The sequence below is a fragment of the Sphaeramia orbicularis genome, chromosome 15, assembly GCF_902148855.1.
Source record: "Sphaeramia orbicularis chromosome 15, fSphaOr1.1, whole genome shotgun sequence".
Classification (NCBI taxonomy): Eukaryota; Metazoa; Chordata; class Actinopteri; order Kurtiformes; family Apogonidae; genus Sphaeramia; species Sphaeramia orbicularis.
The window spans coordinates 49,614,655-49,635,370 of record NC_043971.1 but is presented as its reverse complement, the minus strand read 5'-3'; the positions used below and the strand labels follow the sequence as shown (position 1 = coordinate 49,635,370).

General features: G+C 40.0%; 1 protein-coding gene across 4 annotated transcripts in view; it reads left to right on the top strand.

Annotated features, from left to right (window-relative positions):
• LOC115434379 (phosphofurin acidic cluster sorting protein 2-like) overlaps positions 1-20,716 on the top strand; it is an 84,823-nt gene that overhangs the window by 38,220 nt on the left and 25,887 nt on the right. For all 4 annotated transcript variants that reach the window (XR_003937509.1, XR_003937508.1, XM_030156301.1 and 1 more), the window contains exons 3-9: positions 5,538-5,627; positions 6,231-6,356; positions 11,973-12,135; positions 14,943-15,034; positions 16,042-16,122; positions 16,437-16,496; positions 18,936-19,087. Coding sequence is in view for 2 of the 4 variants with exons in the window: in XM_030156301.1 (XP_030012161.1) it covers positions 5,538-5,627; positions 6,231-6,356; positions 11,973-12,135; positions 14,943-15,034; positions 16,042-16,122; positions 16,437-16,496; positions 18,936-19,087 (764 nt within the window). In the remaining 2 variants the exon portion in view is untranslated. The remainder of the gene's footprint in view (positions 1-5,537; positions 5,628-6,230; positions 6,357-11,972; positions 12,136-14,942; positions 15,035-16,041; positions 16,123-16,436; positions 16,497-18,935; positions 19,088-20,716) is intronic.

The following is a 20,716-nucleotide window of genomic DNA, read 5'->3' as shown; positions in this document are numbered from 1 at the left end:
TCAGGACTCTGAAACTGGAGCAGGAAATGGACGAGGAGACGAGGAAGAGGGGATGAGGACATGGAGGAGATGAGGAAGAGGGGACGAGGACATGGAGGAGATGAGGAAGAGGTGACGAGGAGATGAGGACATGGAGGAGATGAGGAAGAGGAGACGAGGATGAGGAGATGAGGAAGAGGGGACGAGGATGAGGAGATGAGGAAGAGGGGACAAGGATGAGACGAGGAAGAGGGGATGAGGACTTGGAGGACATGAGGAAGAGGGGACGAGGATGAGGAGATGAGGAAGAGGGGACGAGGAAGAGGAGATGAGGAAGAGGGGACAAGGATGAGGAGACGAGGAAGAGGGGACAAGGATGAGGGGACGAGGACATGGAGGAGATGAGGAAGAGGGGACAAGAACATGGAGGACATGAGGGAGAGGGGACGAGGATGAGGAGATGAGGAAGAGGGGACGAGGACATGGAGGAGACAAGGAAGAGGGAACGGGGATGAGGAGATGAGGAGATGAGGAAGAGGGGATGAGGACATGGAGGAGATGAAGAAAAGGGGATGAAGATGAGGGGACAAGGACATGGAGGAGATGAGGAAGAGGGGAGGAGGATGAGGCGATGAGGAAGAGGGGACGAGGATTAGGAGACGAGGATGATGAATAGAGGGTGAGGATGAGGAAGACGGGACGAAGATGAGGAGACGAAGAGGGGACGAGGAGATGAGGAAGAGGAGACGAGGATGAGGAGGTTAAAGTTTATTCATCCTCACACACACAGCACCTAGCACTAGCATTAGCATTGAGGAGCAGTGGTGGAAGTGCTGACCGTCTTACATGTTAGCCTGGTGATGCTAATGCTAACTACTCATAGTGCAGTGTTCTCTATAAAAACAAACTAATACATTGATGCTGGACATATTTAAACTGAATGGAGTAGTTTGGATGTAATATGTTGATGGGATGGAGATCAGATTTAGACAGACTGTTTAGATGTTCTATAGTTTTAGGTCATTTTTCACACATTTAAAGCTATAAATAAATGTCCAGTTTCATCTTTAAACTGTAACAGACTCATCATGGATGTCTTTATCTTTGGTATTTGAGTCCATTTGGCTGCGTCCGATCTGATGGTATCCTGTGTGATGTGCCATGTGTGTTTCCGTGGTGTGTGTGTGTGTGTGTGTGTGTGTGTGTGTGTGTGTGTGTGCGTGCGTGCGTGCGTGCGTGCGTGTGTGTGTGCAGATGCCTGAGGTCGTACACACTCCGATGTCAGCTGGATTATCATTGGAAAGGCGCGCAATCCCCGTTTAATGCCGGCCGCTGTCCAAAGCACTTCCATTTGCTGTTTGCTCAGATATGATCCAATTATGTGTGTGAGAGCGCATCAGTGTGTGTTGGACGGAAGCAACAAGACGCCTTTAAAACCTCTGTAATACGATTTCACATGCAGTACTTGTCTTGACCCTGAACCACTTCCTATCACTGCTGAAAACATGAACAACTGGGCCAGACCCAACTAAAGTGAACATTAGTGTTATAAATGAAAGTTTCATCTGTTGTTTATCAAATAGGCTCATTTTTCAACTTAAGCTTAAGGACTAAAATATGTAAATGCACCATTAACTTTGATAATGAAGTGACAGTGCCAGTACTTCCTCAGACCTGTTCATTCATGTATTAAACACAGATCAGTTGTTTAGTTTAAGCACAGACACTTTTAAACAGGACTTGGGTCCATGTGGAACTGCTGGATCTGGACCAACTTTGGATCAGTTTACATGTTTTAAGACTTAACCTTGGGACCAAGTGTAAAGTCCAACCTGTTTTCCTTCAGCCTTGTAACGTCCCCCCATCTGGCCTCAGACAGACGGGGGGGTGGGGGGGGCAGAGGACATTGAGTTCAGGCTGTGGTGTGTGTTTAATGCACGTCAGGCTGTTGGAGAGCTTGGCTTTTGTCCCTTCATTCATTGGACCGTCCACTGGGCAGGACATACAGGCGTCTTTGTGTCGGAGACAAGGTCGGACCAGGACTGAACCGACCCTCGTTTCCTCGGTTTCACAGAAGAAGAGCCGAGGTTGAACGGACCAGTGGGACGTCCAATCAAATCATAGAATACCTATAAATAAGAATGACACCTGCAAGTTTGGCTCTTTATTTAATAGAATTGCATCATGAAAACCTTTACCACTGCAGACTGTCCTTTAAAAAATGAGAATAACATCAACAACCTGAAATTACTTTTGGAAAAATCTGTGTAATTTGACCAATATTCTGTCTCAGTTTATTACAACGGCAATTTAAGGCCACATAAGAAAATAAAAACACTGTCACTACAAGAATAAAGTTGTAAAATATAGAGATGAAACCCACAATTTTATGAGAATAAAGTCAAATACAAAAAGAGTCAAAATTTTACAAGAATAAAGTTATAATATTATGAGAATAAAGTCCTAGTTAAAAAAAAACCCTCATAATTTAACGAAAATAGACACCAGAGCCTTGGAGTCATCAGAGCCTTTAAATCATGTGACCAACACCAGATCAAATTAGGGCTGCACGATTAATCGATTTTAAATCAAAATCGGATTTTTTTATTAGGACGATTTTTAAAAAGGTGAAATCGATTTTATCTCTCTCGTGCCTCTAGGCCGCGCACTAGCGGGCTACTGTAGGCTCTTCCTCCTATCAGTGACAGCGGTCTGTCACAGAAGTCCGTGTAATGACTGGACTTTAAACGTGTTAATGAGCCTGCAGTACTTATAGCAATGTAAGACATGGCTTCACGCACGGATCCCGCAACTGAAATAGAACTGCATGGGGATCACTCATCTTCCATTGTCCCAGATCCGTACCGTACTGTCTTCTTCCGAACCGGGTCCGGGTCACAGGGTCAGCAGCCTCAGCAGAGGAGCCCAGACAGCCCTCTGCCCAGACACATGCACCAGCTCCAGGGATATAATCCCTCCAGCGTGTCCTGGGTCGTTCTGTTCCATGCACGGATCCCCCAGTTTAAATAGAACCGCATGGGGATCGCTCACATTACGTGGTCCAGGCACGCACGACTGATGCCTGTCACTGACTTACATTGGTATCATTTCTGTGGGCCAGATACCCCAAAAAGAAAAAAAAAACAAAAACTTTTTTTTAAAGTAATTAATTTAGTCCTCTTACTTGCTAAATTTTTCATTCACAAAGGTAAATTCTGTAACACAAAACCAAATATTTATTTTTTGAAAGATGTTGAACTTTATGAACTTTATTTAAAGCTGTTAGATAAATCTGGAAACAAAAAAGGTATAAAAAACATAAGTATTTGCTCTGATTTGGACATTGTATTATAGTGTATTCCCCCTGGCAAACTTATGTTATTTTCTTGTTGTATACATTGTTTTTATACTCTACTTCATTCAATAAAGATTTAATTAAGAAAAAATAAACTTCTGTGGGTTCATCACATGATACCATCACAGATTTGAGGTCAGAGCAGTGCCTTGCATTGTGGGCTGCTCACGAAAACGACATGCTGACTTCTGTTGTCTTTTGTAGTTTTACCCAAAAATCGAAATCGAAAATCAAGTTTTTAGAGGAAAAAAATCTGGATTTTTTTTTTTTTGTGTCAAAATCGTGCAGCCCTAGATCCAATACATGAGTGACAGCTGACACATCATCACAGGAAACCAGGGGGCGGGGCTTCATTCAGGACGACGCCCAAAATAATCAGTCATGATTTAACACACAGACGTCAAAGTGCTTTACTTTGAGGTTCCACATTCAGTCCAGTGTGATCTGAAGTGGATTAAAGAGAACAAACATGACCAACCTGAACTGTCTGAATAGAAACTAGTGGAATTGTATTAGCACTCTGAGGCAGAATATTTGTACAATTCCACTGGTTTATCTGTTTTAAATTTCAAGTTGTTCATGTTATTCACATTTATTTTAAAGGATAGTTAGTAGATGTAAACATTTCCATAATGTCATTTAACTTGTTTGACTCTAAACTAAAACCATTTGTCATTATTTATAGTTAGTTGTTGTTCTGTTCTGATCCAGTTCAGATCATACTGGTCCATATGTAGACCCTGACCACCCTGGTGGAACGGGTCCTGACACAGACCTGCTGACCTTTACTGTCAGGCTGAGCTGGGGTCTTCTGAGGACACCGGGGATCCATGTGCATGTTGATGCCTTTGGACCAGGCTGCAGCCGTTTCTATTTCCAGACCCACACTGTCCTCTGAACCAGTGCACCAGGACCCTTATCCCAAATACCAACACATTTAAGAATACAACTCAGTGTGTCTACAGGGGTCCAAAAAAGTCTTAGAAGTCTTGAATTTACAAATCCACATTTAATATATTAACCCTTTCATGTGTGGACCCATAGTTGAACTCCCTTTCCAATGGGTTCTAATGGTACTATAGTCCAGACCACATGGGTTCAGTCTGTACAGACCCTCAGACAGACAATGAACTAAAGGATCATCTGAGTTGGAGAATGTGGACTGATCTGGGATCTGCTCCAGTTAAATGTGGACTGATGTGGGATCTGCTCCAGTTAAATGTGGACTGATCTGGGATGTGCTCCAGTTAAATGTGGACTGATGTGGGATCTGCTCCAGTTAAATATGGACTGATCTGGGATCTGCTCCAGTTCAATGTGGACTGATCTGGGATCTGCTCCAGTTAAATGTGGACTGATCTGGGATCTGGTACAGTTAAATGGGGACTGATGTGGGATCTGCTCCAGTTAAATGTGGACTGATCTGGGATCTGCTCCAGTTAAATGTGGACTGATGTGGGATCTGCTACAGTTAAATGTGGACTGATGTGGGATCTGCAACAGTGAACCTCCTCAGACCCACACATGGGTTTACTGTCCACAACTGGACAAGAGCTTCACAGATTTAGACAAAAAAACCAACTGTCCACTGTGAAGGACATTCCATGAAAATAAATAAAAAATGCATCTGAAAAAATGGTTGCATCCTGATGTTTCCAATATCAACAATTATTGAATTAACAACAGCCCAATCGTGTCCTTTCCTGGATCAGAGGAGGTTCAGTATCTAATGAATTAAACCATACTTTAAAAAAGTCAAAATGCATTTGAACTTTAGCCTGATGTAGAGAAATGAAATAAATCTGAAACAAATCTAGATACTTTTTTCATAATTCATGCATAAAGGCTTAAAGACCAAATTAAATACAATGTTGTCATGGAAACGGGACACTTCACATCTTCTAGACCAGTCTTTCTTAAATGGGGGTCAGATGATCCTTTAGTTCATTGTATGTCTGAGGGTCTATACAGACTGAACCCATGTGGTTTGGACTATTGTACCTCTAGAACCCCTTGGAACGTCAGTTCAACTATGGGTCCACAGATGAGGACGTCAGGCATGAAAGGATTAAAGATCTGTTTATGGCTCAAACAGGTTGAACCTGGAACATGGTTTTTATATATGGGTCTAGAATGAAAAGACTCCTTAAATGTTCATATATATGTGTGTGTGTGTGTGTGTGTGTGTGTGTGTTTTTTCCAGGGTTCTAAACGTCTGCTGAGGTCCAACGAGTACGTCCTCCCCCCCAGTGGTCTGATGGAGACAGATCTGGAGCTGACCTTCTCACTACAGGTGAGTTCTGCTGTGAACGCTCACACTGATGTGACGGTGTTCCACTCCACTGTTCGACTCCACAACCTTCATTTAAAGTCCTTTGAACGCAGCCTTTACTTCAGACTCGTCATTAGAACAGTTCTGTTTTTACTTCCGTCACAGGACATCAGCTTTTATGAAATACTCTGTTCTTTTTCCATATTTCCTTTATATTTTTCAGACTTGTCCTTTTTCATCAGATCCTCTACAGTTTTTTTTCTTTTACTGTTGCACAGTGTTTTGAGCATTTATTTCATATAATAATAATAATTAATGGACAGATATTGAAAGTTAACTTCTTCCTAAAAAAAAAAAGTGTAAAATAATTGGAAAAAATACATTTCCTGACACTTTTATTGTAAAAACAGCATAAATAAATCTAGTCCTGTTATAATGGGAGTCATTAAAGGGTTAAAGGAGGATTTTTGAGTGAAAGTTGAAGAATGATCAATAAAAGACAAAATATGTATTAGCACAACACATCACCTCTAGGATTTCCTGATTTATTACTAGTTTTGTTCGTTTTCTGGAAAAGTTCACTCTTTGTTGATCAGCTGTTTTTTTTTTTTTTTTTTTTAACAGTACCCTCACTTCCTGAAGCGCGATGCCAACCGGCTGCAGATCATGCTGCAGAGGAGGAAACGCTACAAGAACCGGACCATCCTGGGCTACAAGACGCTGGCCGTGGGCGTCATCAACATGGCCGAGGTTGGTACAGCGCCGCAAAACCTGTGATGGCGTCGGGTCATGTGACCTGGACGGGGTCTGTTCTCCTGTTAAACGTCGGTTCATATGATTCATGCTCATCACATTATGACCCATCTGGATTCACATGATAGGAAGTGAAACAGAGCGTGAGGAGGAGGAGGAGGATGAAGATGATGATGTACAGTTCAATGTTTGTGCAAATATGTGTTTTCTTCGAACCTTCAGTCTCATTGGTTTAGAGTCTGTGACGTCACTGACAGTTGTGTTTTATTTATTTATTTATTTTATTTTATTTCATTTCATTTTATGTTTTGTTTTATTTTTCAGTGAAGACCTTTAACTGTGGGTTTATTCACTCACATGTTCATAAAAACACAGTTTAGGGTTTTTATATTTAAACCTAAAACTGGGATCAGACGGAGGGACGCACTGGTATTGACGTTACTGTCTGTTTCTTTATTTAGTTTTGTTGCTGAATTATATTAAACATGAGTTCAAAAAACCCCCAAAAACCCACACAGCTAAGCCCCTCCCTAAAATGGCCGTGGTCCAATCCTGCGTTAGCAACCGTAACCAGGAACTGGGTCATAGAAATCAACCAGTTACAACATTTTTAACTGACACTGATATTTAAAGGGACTTTTTTGCTGATATCAATGTTAGTTTCGGATTCTTTATTGTATTTTTATTGTTCTTTATCCCCTTTAACACATTAAACTTCCGCTAGTTAGATAGCACTGGTGCCTCACAGACAGAAGGTCCTGGGTTCCATTCCAACACCAGTCCATGGGGATGGGGCCTTTTTGTGTGGAATTTACATGTTCTCCCTGTGTCTGCGTGGGTTCTCTTTGGGTACTCTGGCTCCTCCCACCATCCAAACACATGCACTGATAGGTTAATGGGTTCTCTATGGCTCCTCCCACCATCCGAACACATGCACTGATAGGTTAATGGGTTAATCTAAATTGTCCATAGGTGTGAATGTGACAGTGATTGTTTGTCTGTATATGTTCAGTCCTGTGATGAACTGGTCACATGTCCAGGGTGAGCCCCACCTTAACCCATAAGTGGCTGGGATAGGCTCCGCCCCTGTGACCCCAGTGAGGATAAAGTAGGTTCAGAAAATGAATGAATGAACTTCCTTATAAATATAAAGTAGCTCTTATCACATTATAGATGAATGAACACAGATAAAAACATACACATTTATACACATCTGATGTAACACACCCCTGTGTAAGACCCCACATATAACTGAGTCTCAAACACCACCCCCGACCCCCCAAATGGGGGATGGGGGGGTGACAGGAGGCTCATGATGCCATTAATAATAATAATAATAATAATCTTTATTTATACAGCACTTTTCATACATTAAAAACTGTAGCACAAAGTGCTTTACATATCAGTTTAAAAATCAATACCACCCCCCACCCACTCACCCGCACACACACACACACACACACACACACACACACATATATATACATGCAAACCCACAAGCTCACACATACTTAAGAAGACTGACTGAGCACGGGTAGACCAGAACAAAAATGTACAAGTAAAAGTAAAAGATCAATTTAGGAGGCGCTGTCTCAGGGAGCCATCCGCACCAGGATGCAGCCGCCGACCCCGGCGACCAGGCACCAGCAACACAGCCCTGCATCCCAACTAGTGGGAGAGGGCCAACTGGGACCCCCACCCACCAGAAAGGAGCGGACCCCAGTGAGAGAAGGCGCCACAGCCCCCGGAGTCCACAGCCGCCCCCCGGCATGGAGGGCTCCCTCTGATGAAACACCGGAGAATAAGAAACATTAAAAAGATATAAAAGAACTGATTAAAAGAAGCTAAATTTAAGACATATATGAAAATAATACAAATATTAAACATTAAAATGATAAAACAGAAGCACTGGTTAAAAGAATCTTAAGATATATATATTAAATATAACTATAAAACCTTTGCGTAGATGAAACAGAAGCATCAGTTAAAAGCCAAATTAAAAAGGTGGGTCTTGAGCCTGGTTTTAAAAATTTCTACATTCTCTGCGGCCCTGAGGTTCCCTTCAGGCTGTTCCAGAGGCGAAGAGCATAATGCTGAAAAGCTGCCTTGCCATGGGTTTTTGTGTTGGCTTTTGGAACTGTTAAAAGGCCAGTGCCAGAGGACCTCAGGGTCCGCGAGGGTTCATAAGGTAAAAGCAAGTCTAAAAGATAAGAAGGCGCAAGACCATTAAGACATTTAAAGACTATTAAAAGGACCTTAAAATCAATCCTGAAACACTCGGGGAGCCAATGCAGTGATTTTAAAACTGGTGTAATATGAGCCCGCCTTCTGGTCTTCGTCAGCACTCGAGCGGCTGAATTTTGGAGAAGTTGGAGTTGTGAGATTCTATCTTTGGGAAGACCAGAAAGCAGGGCATTACAGTAGTCAGTCCTACTGGAAATAAAAGCATGCATCAGCATCTCCGTGTTGGCTCGAGAGAGAACTGGACGGACTCTGGCTATGTTCTTAAGATGGTAAAAACCTGTTTTTACAATAGATTTAATGTGTGGGATGATAGTGAGCTCAGAGTCAAAGATAACGCCCAGGTTTTTTACTTGTACAGATGGGTTGAAAGAGTATGCTTATAATTTTGGTAAGTATTTCTCTCTCGTAGCCTCAGGACCGATAACTAAAACTTCAGTTTTGCCCTGGTTGAGCTGTAAGAAGTTTTCTGCCATCCAGGTTTTAATATTTAAAATACAGTTAAAAAGGGCATCAACTGGCCGAGTGTCTTCAGGAGACATGGCAATATACAGCTGTGTGTCATCAGCGTAGCTGTGAAAGTTGATGCCATGTCTCCTGATGATATCCCCAAGTGGGAGCATATATAAATTAAAAAGTATGGGGCCTAAGATTGATCCTTGGGGCACACCACATCTAATTTCATGGATCGCTGAAGAGCATGTATCCATACTTACCAAAAATTAGTGGGACTGTGTTCAAAAATAGTTGAGAAACACTGTATTAATGAAAACAGTTTGTGTGTGTGTGTGTGTATGTATGTATATATATATATATATATATATATATATATATATATATATATATATATATACACACACATACACAGGGTGGGGAAGCAAAATTTACAATATTTTGAGGCAGGGATTGAAAGACAGTGTATGACCAGTTAGTTTATTGAAAGTCATGAGAATTTATTTGCCACAAGAAAATTTACATAATAGAAAATGTTTTTATTCTATGTGTCCTCCTTCTTTCTCAATAACTGCCTTCACACGCTTCCTGAAACTTGCGCAAGTGTTCCTCAAATATTGGGGTGACAACTTCTCCCATTCTTCTTTAATAGTATCTTCCAGACTTTCTCATAATAGTTTTGCTCATAGTCATTCTCTTCTTTCCATTATAAACAGTCTTTATGGACACTCCAACTATTTTTGAAATCTCCTTTGGTGTGACGAGTGCATTCAGCAAATCACACACTCTTTAACGTTTGCTTTCCTGATTACTCATATGGGCAAAAGTTTCTGAAAAGGTATGGATAATAGTGTTAGGTATGATTATGACATCAGTATGTTTGGTTTCAAAACAATTGACGTAGCGCCTGCTGAGAAAAAACAACTAAATGTTCATTGTAAATTTTGCTTCCCCACCCTGTATATATATATATATATGTGTGTGTGTGTGTGTGTGTGTGTGTACACATATACACAAAACAGTATCAACAGTGTGTATTACCTAAACAGTGTGTGAAACAGTGTGTATATCTGTGTGATAATTATGGAACATGTTCATTGTTTGGGCTGTGTATCGGCAAGAATCTGGCGATACGATACAAATCATAATACTAGGATCACGATACGATATATCACGATATATCATGATACCGCTAAAAAGGCTATTTTTTTGTTTGTTTCTTTTTTTTAAATGATTATTTCCTTGAAGAATTGAATTACACCAGAAATCTGCACCAATACTAAACACATTTTATTTGATCAGAACAGGATCTAATGTTATATCACAAAATGCTCCCGTGTTCAAACTGAAATTCTGTTTTATAGACATTACAGTTTAAGATCCTCTTCAAATGTTCATATTCTATTAGTTCAGAACTAACATCACAACATTATTAGTTCAATCCCAACAAAGGAACTAACATTATTTAAAAAGAGTGTTAAAGAATAATAAATAAAATTGGAAAAAAAAAAAAGAAAAACAAAAAACAAAAATGAATCTCCACAATATCTCCATTTGAATAAATACCTAAAAATATTGATACAGTACTTTTTAATATCAATACCGTATTGGGAAATGAAATATTGCGATATATTGCAGAAACAATATTTTCTAACACCACAATTCATTGTCGTCATGACATGAAGGTTTTGTTAAAATGGATGAAATTCACATTAAAGATTTGTTGATTTTCTGATTTTGTCCAAATGTTGAAGTAAAGTCTGAAATACTGACATTAGTGCCATCATGAGACCATAGGTGTGTTCTTATCTGTTACGTCTGTTTGGACCGTTTTATTTGTTTAGTCTTTTCCGTCATTTTCATGTGGTTCCCTCTTTACCTCTAAAACCTGTTTCTCAGTCTTTGTCATTGTCATATACATAGTTTGTATTAGGGATGTAACAATATGAAAATTTCATATCACGGTTATTGTGTCCAAAATTATCATGGTTATCATTATTATCGCGGTATTATTGAAATTGTGCTCAAAATGTTCAAAAAGTACTGATACACACACTGAAATAATTTAACGAAGTTGTATTTTGAAAAAAAAAAGCACAAAAAATACAAAATAATTGGCACAATGTACCTTCTGTCGGCAGAAACATTCAAATATTAACCCTTAGTGGTCTGAGCCTATTTTGGCCATGTTCAGTACTTTTGATTTTGCCTTTATATACTATATAAACAAATCTTTACTATAGCCATGTTTGGAATCTTTTTTTTTTTTTTCAGCACAACTTCATCTATATCATCTGGCTATTATTTTTTTCACTTTAACCTACTATAAAAACATAAAAGGCAAGAAAACACAAAAAAATATATAAAATCCGATTTGAGAAATGTATATGCTTTATGGCATAAATAACACACAGATGCTGAACGAACCTTTTCAGAGACTTTAAAAGTGAATATTGGTTCCAAATATTAGGTGTATAAAATCAACATTGTAATAAATTAAAACTATACTCAAATATTTGATATAAAAGCAGATCCGTACATAAGCGTTTTCTCTGGAAAAGTGCGGTAATCAAACACGGTTATCGTGATAATTAGAATTTAAACGGTAATACTACCTGTCTGCAATTTTACCGCGGTTTATCGTTATACTGGTAATTGTTACATCCCTCGTTTGTATACTTGTATCTTTTCTAACCCTCTGTTGGTGGACTCCCTGTGGACCAACAGAACCCTCCTTGGACCCGTTTCTGTCCCTCTTTGTCCCGTCTGGAACCTTCCTGGACTCTGACTCCACATGTCTGTCCTCTTTGTGTATTTGTTCATATTTATTTAAATCTGCATGTGTTTCTTCAGACTCACACACACGCACACTGCTCAGCGTCATGGGGCTGATCTGAATGTGAATGTTCTGGTGTCCAGGTGATGCAACACCCGACAGACGGAGGACAGATACTGGGTCTCCATAGCAACGTGAAGGAGGCGCCGGTGCGTGTGGCGGAGATCAGCGTGTACTCTCTATCCAGCCAACCCATCGACCACGAGGACGGCAGCGGACAGGCCGGACGCAAGACCAAGACCTCAGGTGGGTGTCGGCATCTGCGTCACACCGCCCCCGCCCCCGCCCCCTCCCCAGCCCCTCCCCCCTCCACATGGCTTTTATTTCCCAGCTGAGGACGGAAACGACTGCATTAAACCCAGACGTGGACCTGATTCGGACCAGAGTCTGGACCTGTTGAATCCAGGTGTTTCTGTTCTAACAGGGCTCTGGGATCCAAAACAATAAGGACTAATGCCAGAATAGAGTTTTATATTATGGGATAGATATCAGTGCATTGGTTTGTTTGGGTTCAATTATTATCTTTGTTTCTGAAATGACTCACGGATAGTTTGGACTGAATTTATATCATCACTGATTTAGTTTTGTTTTATCCATGACTCTGATTTTAAATGTTCTTCCTCTAAATTTCTATAATATTTTTCATACCCTGACTGTAAATAGTAATTTCTTCCACATCTAACCATCTACTTTCATTATTTTCTGTGTATTTTGCTCATTATGATGCTCTTTTCTACATTTTTGTTCATTTTGAGGCTTTTTTTTTGTTCATTATTATTAATTCTGTTGCTTATTTTGTTCATTTTACAGATTTCTTTCTCTAAATTTATAAAATGTTTTTCAGAAACATCAGTATTTCCTTAAAGTTTAATGCTAGATTTTTCTTCCTCAGTCAGATGTGATGAAAGTAGATGGGTAAAAAAAGAAAAAAAATCTGTAAAATGAACAAAATAAGCAACAAAATTATTAAAAATGAACCAAAAAAAGCCTCAAAATGAACAAAAATGTAAAAAAGAGCATCATAATGAGCAAAATTCACACAAAAAAAGAGTCAGATGTGGAAGAAAATCATTATTTACAGTCAGAGTATATGAAATATTATAGATATTTAGAGGAAGAACATTTAAAATCAGAGTCATGGAGAAAAAAAAAACCAAATTATTGTTGATATAAATTCAATCCAAACCATCTGAGCCATTTTAGAAACAAAGAGAATAACTGAACCCAAACTAATGATATCCATTCCATAATACGAAACCATATTCTGACATTAGTCCTTATTGTTTTGGATCCCGGACCCCTGTTAGAACAGAAACACCTGGATTAGACTGATGGACGTGTGTGTGTGTGTGTGTGTGTGTGTGTGTGTGTGTGCGCGCATGTGCACACGTGCGTGTGCAGTGCAGCAGATGTCGGGCCTATTACCTTACAGCGCTCTAAATCTGGACCGGGGTAAATATGGGGCGGCGGTCCTGCTGGGCTGATCCTGTTCTGGATGTTATTAAGAGGCCACTCAAACACAACACATGAGCTCATGCACCAAGTATTAGACCGAGCCACAGAGGACCAGCAGCATGTGGGTCTGGATCTGCACAGAACCACAAGAACATCCAACCCACTGAGGACCAGCAGTACGCCAGAACACATGGACCGGGTCAGAACCATGGGCCGGGTCAGAACCCATGGACCAAGTCAGAACCCATGGACCGGGTCAGAACCCATAGACTGAGTCAGAACCCATGGACTGGGTCAGAACCCATAGACCGAGTCAGAACCCATGGACCAGGTCAGAACCATGGACCGAGTCAGGACCCATGGACTGGACCGGGTCAGAACCCATGGACCGAGTCAGGACCATGGACCGAGTCAGGACCCATGGACTGGACCAGGTCCGAACCCATGGACTGGGTCAGGACCATGGACTGAGTCAGAACCCACGGAGTGGGTCAGGACCATGGACTGAGTCAGAATCCATGGACCAGGTCAGAACCCATGGGCCTGGTCAGAACCCATGGACCAGGTCAGAACCCATGAACCCGGTCAGGCCCATGGACTGGGTCAGACTGGGTCAGAATCCATGGACTGGGTTAGAACCCATGGACCGGGTCAGACTGGGCTGGATCCATGGACTGGGTCAGACCGGGTTCAGGGGGACCAGTGGGTCCAGAACCTGTGCCTCATGTCCAAGCCCATGTTGAATGTTTACAGATCCATGGGTTCAGAACCAGTGCCATCACATTTAGACCCACGTCATTAATATTTAAACATAAACATAATTAATATCAAACTGAAGTGATCGACAAACGTTCACATCTGATTGGTTCTGTTTGGTTCTGTTCATGTTATTGACTGTTACTTGTACTGATTATGTGGTTTATTTAGCTGATGTTTTTTTTTCTTATATTGATGATGTACTGATAGATCCTCTGTTTTAACCCTGTGGGTGTGGGTGTGTGTGTCAAGGTTATAATAGTTTTAGATTTTTCATTATAGTTTAGTTTTATTTAGTTTTGAGGGTTTTTTTCTCTAATTCAGTTAGTTTTAATTACTTTTTAGAGCAGGTTTGCTAGTTTTTATTAGTTTTCATTTTTTTCTAAATGCTTAGTTTTAGTATTAATTTTAGTTTTGTTGTATCTTTTCTCTTCTTCTCCGTCGTATTCAAATAAATCCCAGATAGGACTCTGCTGCTTTCTCCCAACTTTAGTCTCCATGTTTCCAGGTAGAGTGGGCACCAGAAGACGACTGGAAACCACAAGTGACGGATCGTCAAGTGTCATATGGTGCTGCTAGATAAAATTGCTAGAGTGAAATAAATCGATTTTATATCGATCCGACATTGACAAAGATGAAAACGAAGGGAATTTTATCCAGAATTTTTATCCATTTTAGTTAGTTTTGTAAACACACAATACAATTTCAGTTAGTTATCGTTTTTTTCTTTTAATTATAGTTTTTATTTATTTCAATTAATGAAAATGTTTTTACAATTCTAGTTTTTGTCATTTTGTTTGTTTTCGTTAATGATAATAACCTTGGTGTGTGTGTGTCCTCAGATCGATCTCCAGACATGGATAACTACTCTGAGGAGGACGACGACAGCTACTCGTCAGAGCAGGAGGCCAGTGATGACGCCGTCCACGGACAGGTCAGAACCAGAATCAGAACCTGACCCATGGGGCCCAGAGGGTCTTCAGTCCACACCGTCACATGTTCACGTTCAGATGATGGATGTGAACCTTTACCTCTGTTTAAACAAACTCCACAAACAGGATCCAAAATGAAACTGGTGAAAAAAAAGACCCAAAGTTTGAATATGAATGAATTACAACTGATAGTTAACAGATAAAAACATAGGATCAATTAAAACTATATCATCATTCATCTGCAAAAGGATAAAAGGTGTATTTAGTGTCATGAGTCAGAAAATAAAAGGACGTTCCAATGCAGTCGACATGTGGATCTGATGTCAGATGGATTTAATCCCTTTAGTTAAAAAAAAAAAAAAAAAAACTTGTGAAATTTGGAAATTCACACCAATATTTAAAAAGATAATTTAACTGATAAGACATGGATATAGATTTGTGTTCATTTATTTTATTATAGTTTATCTGTTTTGTTGTAGGGATATAGAGTCCCTGTAATAAATCCATAAAAACAGGATCAATAAACAGTTTGTCTTTCAGCCGTTCCTCACATGAACTTGAATTCAGATTCATAAAGTATGACCTTATGTTTGTTATTCTTCTAATATTATGGCTTTATTGTGTAAATATGACGGCTTTAAACTCATAGAAGTACAACATTATTTTTGTTAAATTATGACTCTTTATACTGGACTTTATTCTCATAAAATGACAGGTTTTATCTCAATATTTTATGACTTTATTCTCATAAAATGACAGGTTTTATCTCAATATTTTATGACTTTGTCATAAAATGACAGGTTTTATCTCTATTTTATGACTTTATTCTCATAAAATGACAGGTTTTATTTCTATATTTTATGACTTTATTCTCATAAAATTACAATTACTCTTTTTTTATTCCTGTTTAAACACATGCGCTGGTTTCATCCACTAAATGTCAGTAGTCATTAAATATCAATCATTTCCTGTTTAAAGTTCCGCCATATGTTCTGATTTTCTGTTTCAGGATCTTTACGACGAGGATGATGAGGTCCGGAAGCCCAAGAAAGCTCGGAGGAAAATGACCCGGACCACGTCCATGACCCGGGTAAGTGCCCCCCTTCAGTCTGGACAATCATTGATGGGGGGGGGGGGGGGGGGGGACACGTTGGTCCTCAGGTCCATTAACCAGGCTTTTAAGGCCAGTGAGCGTGGCGTCCCGTTGGTCAGAGCCATTAACGGATGTGGATCAACATGGAAATGAAGCGTTCAGTCTAATGGTCTGAACGTAGGTCAATGAGTAACAGGCCCGTTACCGTGGAAACCACCAATAGCAGCTCTCAGTTTCTGCTCCAGAAGCTTCTCTTTGTTTTAATCCAATGTTTTTCTCTGTTTGTTTTTTTTTTTCTTTTTTTTAAACAGCAACCGAACTTCAAGCAGAAGTTTGTGGCGTTGTTGAAGAGATTCAAGGTAACGGACGAGGTGAGTCACAGAGAACGTCTGCTTCTGTTTCCGTCAACAGAACTGAGAACATGACACTGAACCTACAGACCAGGGTCCAAACATACAGGTCCTGGGCCAGAACCGGACCACCAAAGGTCCAGTCTGGTCCAGTCCAGGGGATGAATTTATGAAATACAAAATATTACACTGAAGAAATGAACAATAAATGATGTTGAACTGATGTTAGTACAGGTTCCACATTTAGACCAGTATGATCTGAAGTTGATCAGAACCATGGAAATAATAAGAACAGAATAACATACAGACCTGATCAGAATCTTAAGACCAGTTGAAAAATAGCTAGAATTTACCTTTTGCACATTTGGATCTTAATGAGGTTTTAAGTAGAGCTACAATATACAAAAGCAAGAAGGGGGAGTGAGACAAAAAGCACTTTGAAAAAGGAATTTTTTGAAAACAACAAGTAAACTGAAATAGGCTGTTTATCAGCTGATCAAAAGTTTAAGACCGCAGGCTATAAAAGCCAAAATCTGCTCAAAATTCTCATTTTCTGTCGGGCATTCACACGGTCATGCCCTCCTGATGGCTAAAGCTAAGAAGCTTTCTCTTCTTGAACGTGGTCGGATCGTTGAGCTGCATAAGCGAGGCCTCTGGCAGCGTGCCATTGCTGCTGAGGTTGGACGCAGTAAGACAGTCATTCTAAATTTTGTGACAGATCCTGAGCATTATGGAACAAAAAAGTCAAGTGGTAGACCCAAAAAAACTACACCTGCGCTGAGCCGGAGGATCCGATTGACTGTCCGTCAAGACACAGGGCGGTCCTCGACCCAAATGAAGGCCCTTACTGGTGCCGACTGCAGCGCAATAACCATCAGACGGCATCTGCGGGAAAAGGGTTTCAAAAACAAAAAACGAATTCAAAGACCTCGTCTCCTACAACGCCACAAAACTGCCCGTTTAGACTTTGCCAGGGAGCATCAAACATGGGACACTGAAAGGTGGGAAAAAGTTTTATTCTCTGATGAGAAAAAATTGAACCTTGACGGTCCAGATGGCTTCCAACGTTACTGGCATGACAAGGAGATCCCACCTGAGATGTTTTCTACCCGGCACAGTGGAGGGGGGTCCATCATGATCTGGGGTGCTTTTTCATTCAGTGGAACACTGGAGCTTCAGGTGGTGCAGGGTCGTCAAACGGCGGCTGGTTACATGCAGATGTTGCAGCGGGCATCCCTCATGACTGAGGGCCCTCGTCTGTGTGGTAACAGCTGGGTTTAAAAACAGGACAACGGTGCAGTTCACAATGCTCGCTTGACGAAGGACTTCTTCAGGGAGAAGAACATCACTCTTTTGGACCATCCCGCATGTTCCCCTGATTTAAATCCCATAGAGAACATTTGGGGATGGACGGCAAGGGAAGTTTATAAAAATTGCCATCAGTTCCAGACAGTTGATGCCCTTCGTGAAGCCATCTTCACCACTTGGAGCAATGTTCCCACCAGCCTCCTGGAAACACTCGCATCAAGCATGCCCAAACAAATTTTTGAAGTGATTAACAAGAACGGTGGAGTTACTCATTACTGAGTCCTACTGAGAAAATTTTTTGTTCTGGTTTGGAGAGTTTTTTGTAATTTTTTGAGCGATGGTCTTAAACTTTTGATCAGCTGATAAACAGCCTATTTCAGTTTACTTGTTGTTTTCAATAAATTACTTTTTCAAAGTGCTTTTTGTCTCACTCCCCCTTCTTGCTTTTGCATATTGTAGCTCTACTTAAAACCTCATTAAGATCCAAATGTGCAAAAGGTAAATTCTAGCTATTTTTCAACTGGTCTTAAGATTTTGATCAGGTCTGTATAAATAATGACAAATATAAACTTTTGTCTTTGTTGTAGTTAAAAAAAACAATGAAAATATTTACAAACTCTCCTTTAACAAAACATGTGAATAACCTGAATAAACCAGACCATCCTGAACTGTTTTCATACAAACCAGTGGAATAGTTCCAATATTCAGTCTGATATTAATGTTGTGTGTTTTTGTAGATCCACTGTATCTGTACGTTAGAATGAACATGTAGAAATGATCAAATGTGGCTAAAATGACACTGGTTTTTCTTCAGTAATTTCAGGTTCATGTTGTTCACATGTTTGAGAGGATCATTTGTAAATGTCAACATTTTCCTCAGTGTAATTTACATTTATTTACATTTATGCATTTGACAAACACTTTTTTTCCAAAGCGACTTAGAGGGGAAAAATCCAAATAAAAGAATAAAATACAAGAATACATTAAAGACATAAAACAGCTGTGGAATTAAAAACAGTGAAATAAAACTAGCTCCAGTCCTTCAGTCTCCTTTATTGAAGCTCAGCTGTGACAGTCCTTGTCTAATGCCCAGCACTGACCCCTTTACTCACCGTTTACTGACCCGTCGCTCTATGTGTCCACCATGTCCAGGTCCTGGACTCGGACCCGGTGGATCAGACCCAGGAGGTGGAGGAGGATCTGGACCTACTCTATGATAGTCTGGAGGTGTACAACCAGAGCGACAGCGGCCCTGAGATGGAGGACAACGAGAGCGTACTGAGCACGCCCAAACCCAAACTAAAGTACGTCTGCACTCACATTAATATTTATATGAAGCACATACCCAGGTTAAATAAAACAAATAAAAATACCCAGGGTTTTATCACAGCCCAGATCAGAGAGGGATGGAACAGTACAGAGAACAGAGTTCAAACGGAAAACAGCAAAGACAAAACTATCAGAGAGCAGATTTTAAATGACGAGTCTGAATTAGACTGTTACAAATGTATTATTATTATTATTATTATTATTATTATTATTATTATTACCTCCGCCAAGGAGGTTATGTTTTTGCCAGGGTTTCATTTTTGCTTCATTTCCATCTTGCTTATATCTCATTTTTTGTATTCACATGATTTTTTTGTGCTCAACTTTTGTGTTGTTTTCAGAATTTTTCATCGTAGTTCTTTCAGTTTTATTTATTATCATGGTTTTGCTTCTATTTTGTCTTTTTGTTCACTTTTTGTCCTTATTACCCCTGCCAAGGAGGTTATGTTTTTGCCAGGGTCTGTTTGTTTGTCTGTTCGCAAGATAACTCAAAAAGTTATGAACAGATTTTCATGAAATTTTCAGGAAATGTTGATACTGGCACAAGGAAGAAATTATTAAATTTTGGTGGTGATGGGCGGGGATCTGCCTTGGACGTCTGCGCTCTTCGAGTGCTTTTCTAGTTAATATTGTTATTATTATATTCGCTACATTCAAGTGGAATAAAAGTAGCAACAAAGAAATTATCAATACAACAAAAAGAAAAGATATATATTTATATCTGTTATTTATATATTATTTATACACGCACATATATATTATAAAAGGGAAGTTGTGTGTGTGTGTGTGTGTTTGTCATACTTGTGTATTTTTTCTCAGTGAACAGACTATCCAATCCAATCCAGCTTTATTTGTAAAGCACTTTAAAACAACCGCAGTGGATCAAAGTGCTGTACAGAAGAATAATTAAAACCAAAATAGAAGAATAAAATACAGAATAGATTAAAAAGCCATACAATTAAAAACAACAAAAATAAACAAATAAATAGATAGATAGATAAATAAGAACAATAAACCATTACTAAACTAGAAGCACTCGGAGAGCGCAGACCTCCGCCAAGGCTGATCAGTGCCCCCCCCCCCCCCCCCGTGGGCCCCCCCACGCCAAGGAGGTTATGTTTTTGCCAGGGTTTGTCTGTCTGTCTGTTTGTTTGTCTGTCCGTTAGTGTGCAACATAACTCAAAAAGTTATGGACAGATTTTGATGAAATTTTCTGGTCTGCGCCCCCCCCCCCCCCCCCCGTGGGCCCCCCCACCCCCGATCACCACCAAAATTTAATCATTTCTTCCTTATCCCATTTCCAACAAACCCTGAAAATTTCATCAAAATCTGTCCATAAGTTTTTGAGTTATGTTGCACACTAATGGACAGACAAACAGACAAACAAACAAACAAACCCTGGCAAAAACATAACCTCCTTGGCGGAGGTAATAAAAACAATAGAATTAAGATAGTACCTTCAAACATCTCACATGGTTTCAAAAGCCAAGGAGAAAAGATGGGTTTGAAGAAGGGATTTAAAAACAGACAGAGGAGGCCTGTCTGATATGGAGACGCAGATCATTCCATAGTTAAGGACCTAGAGTAGTGAAAACAGTCAGTTG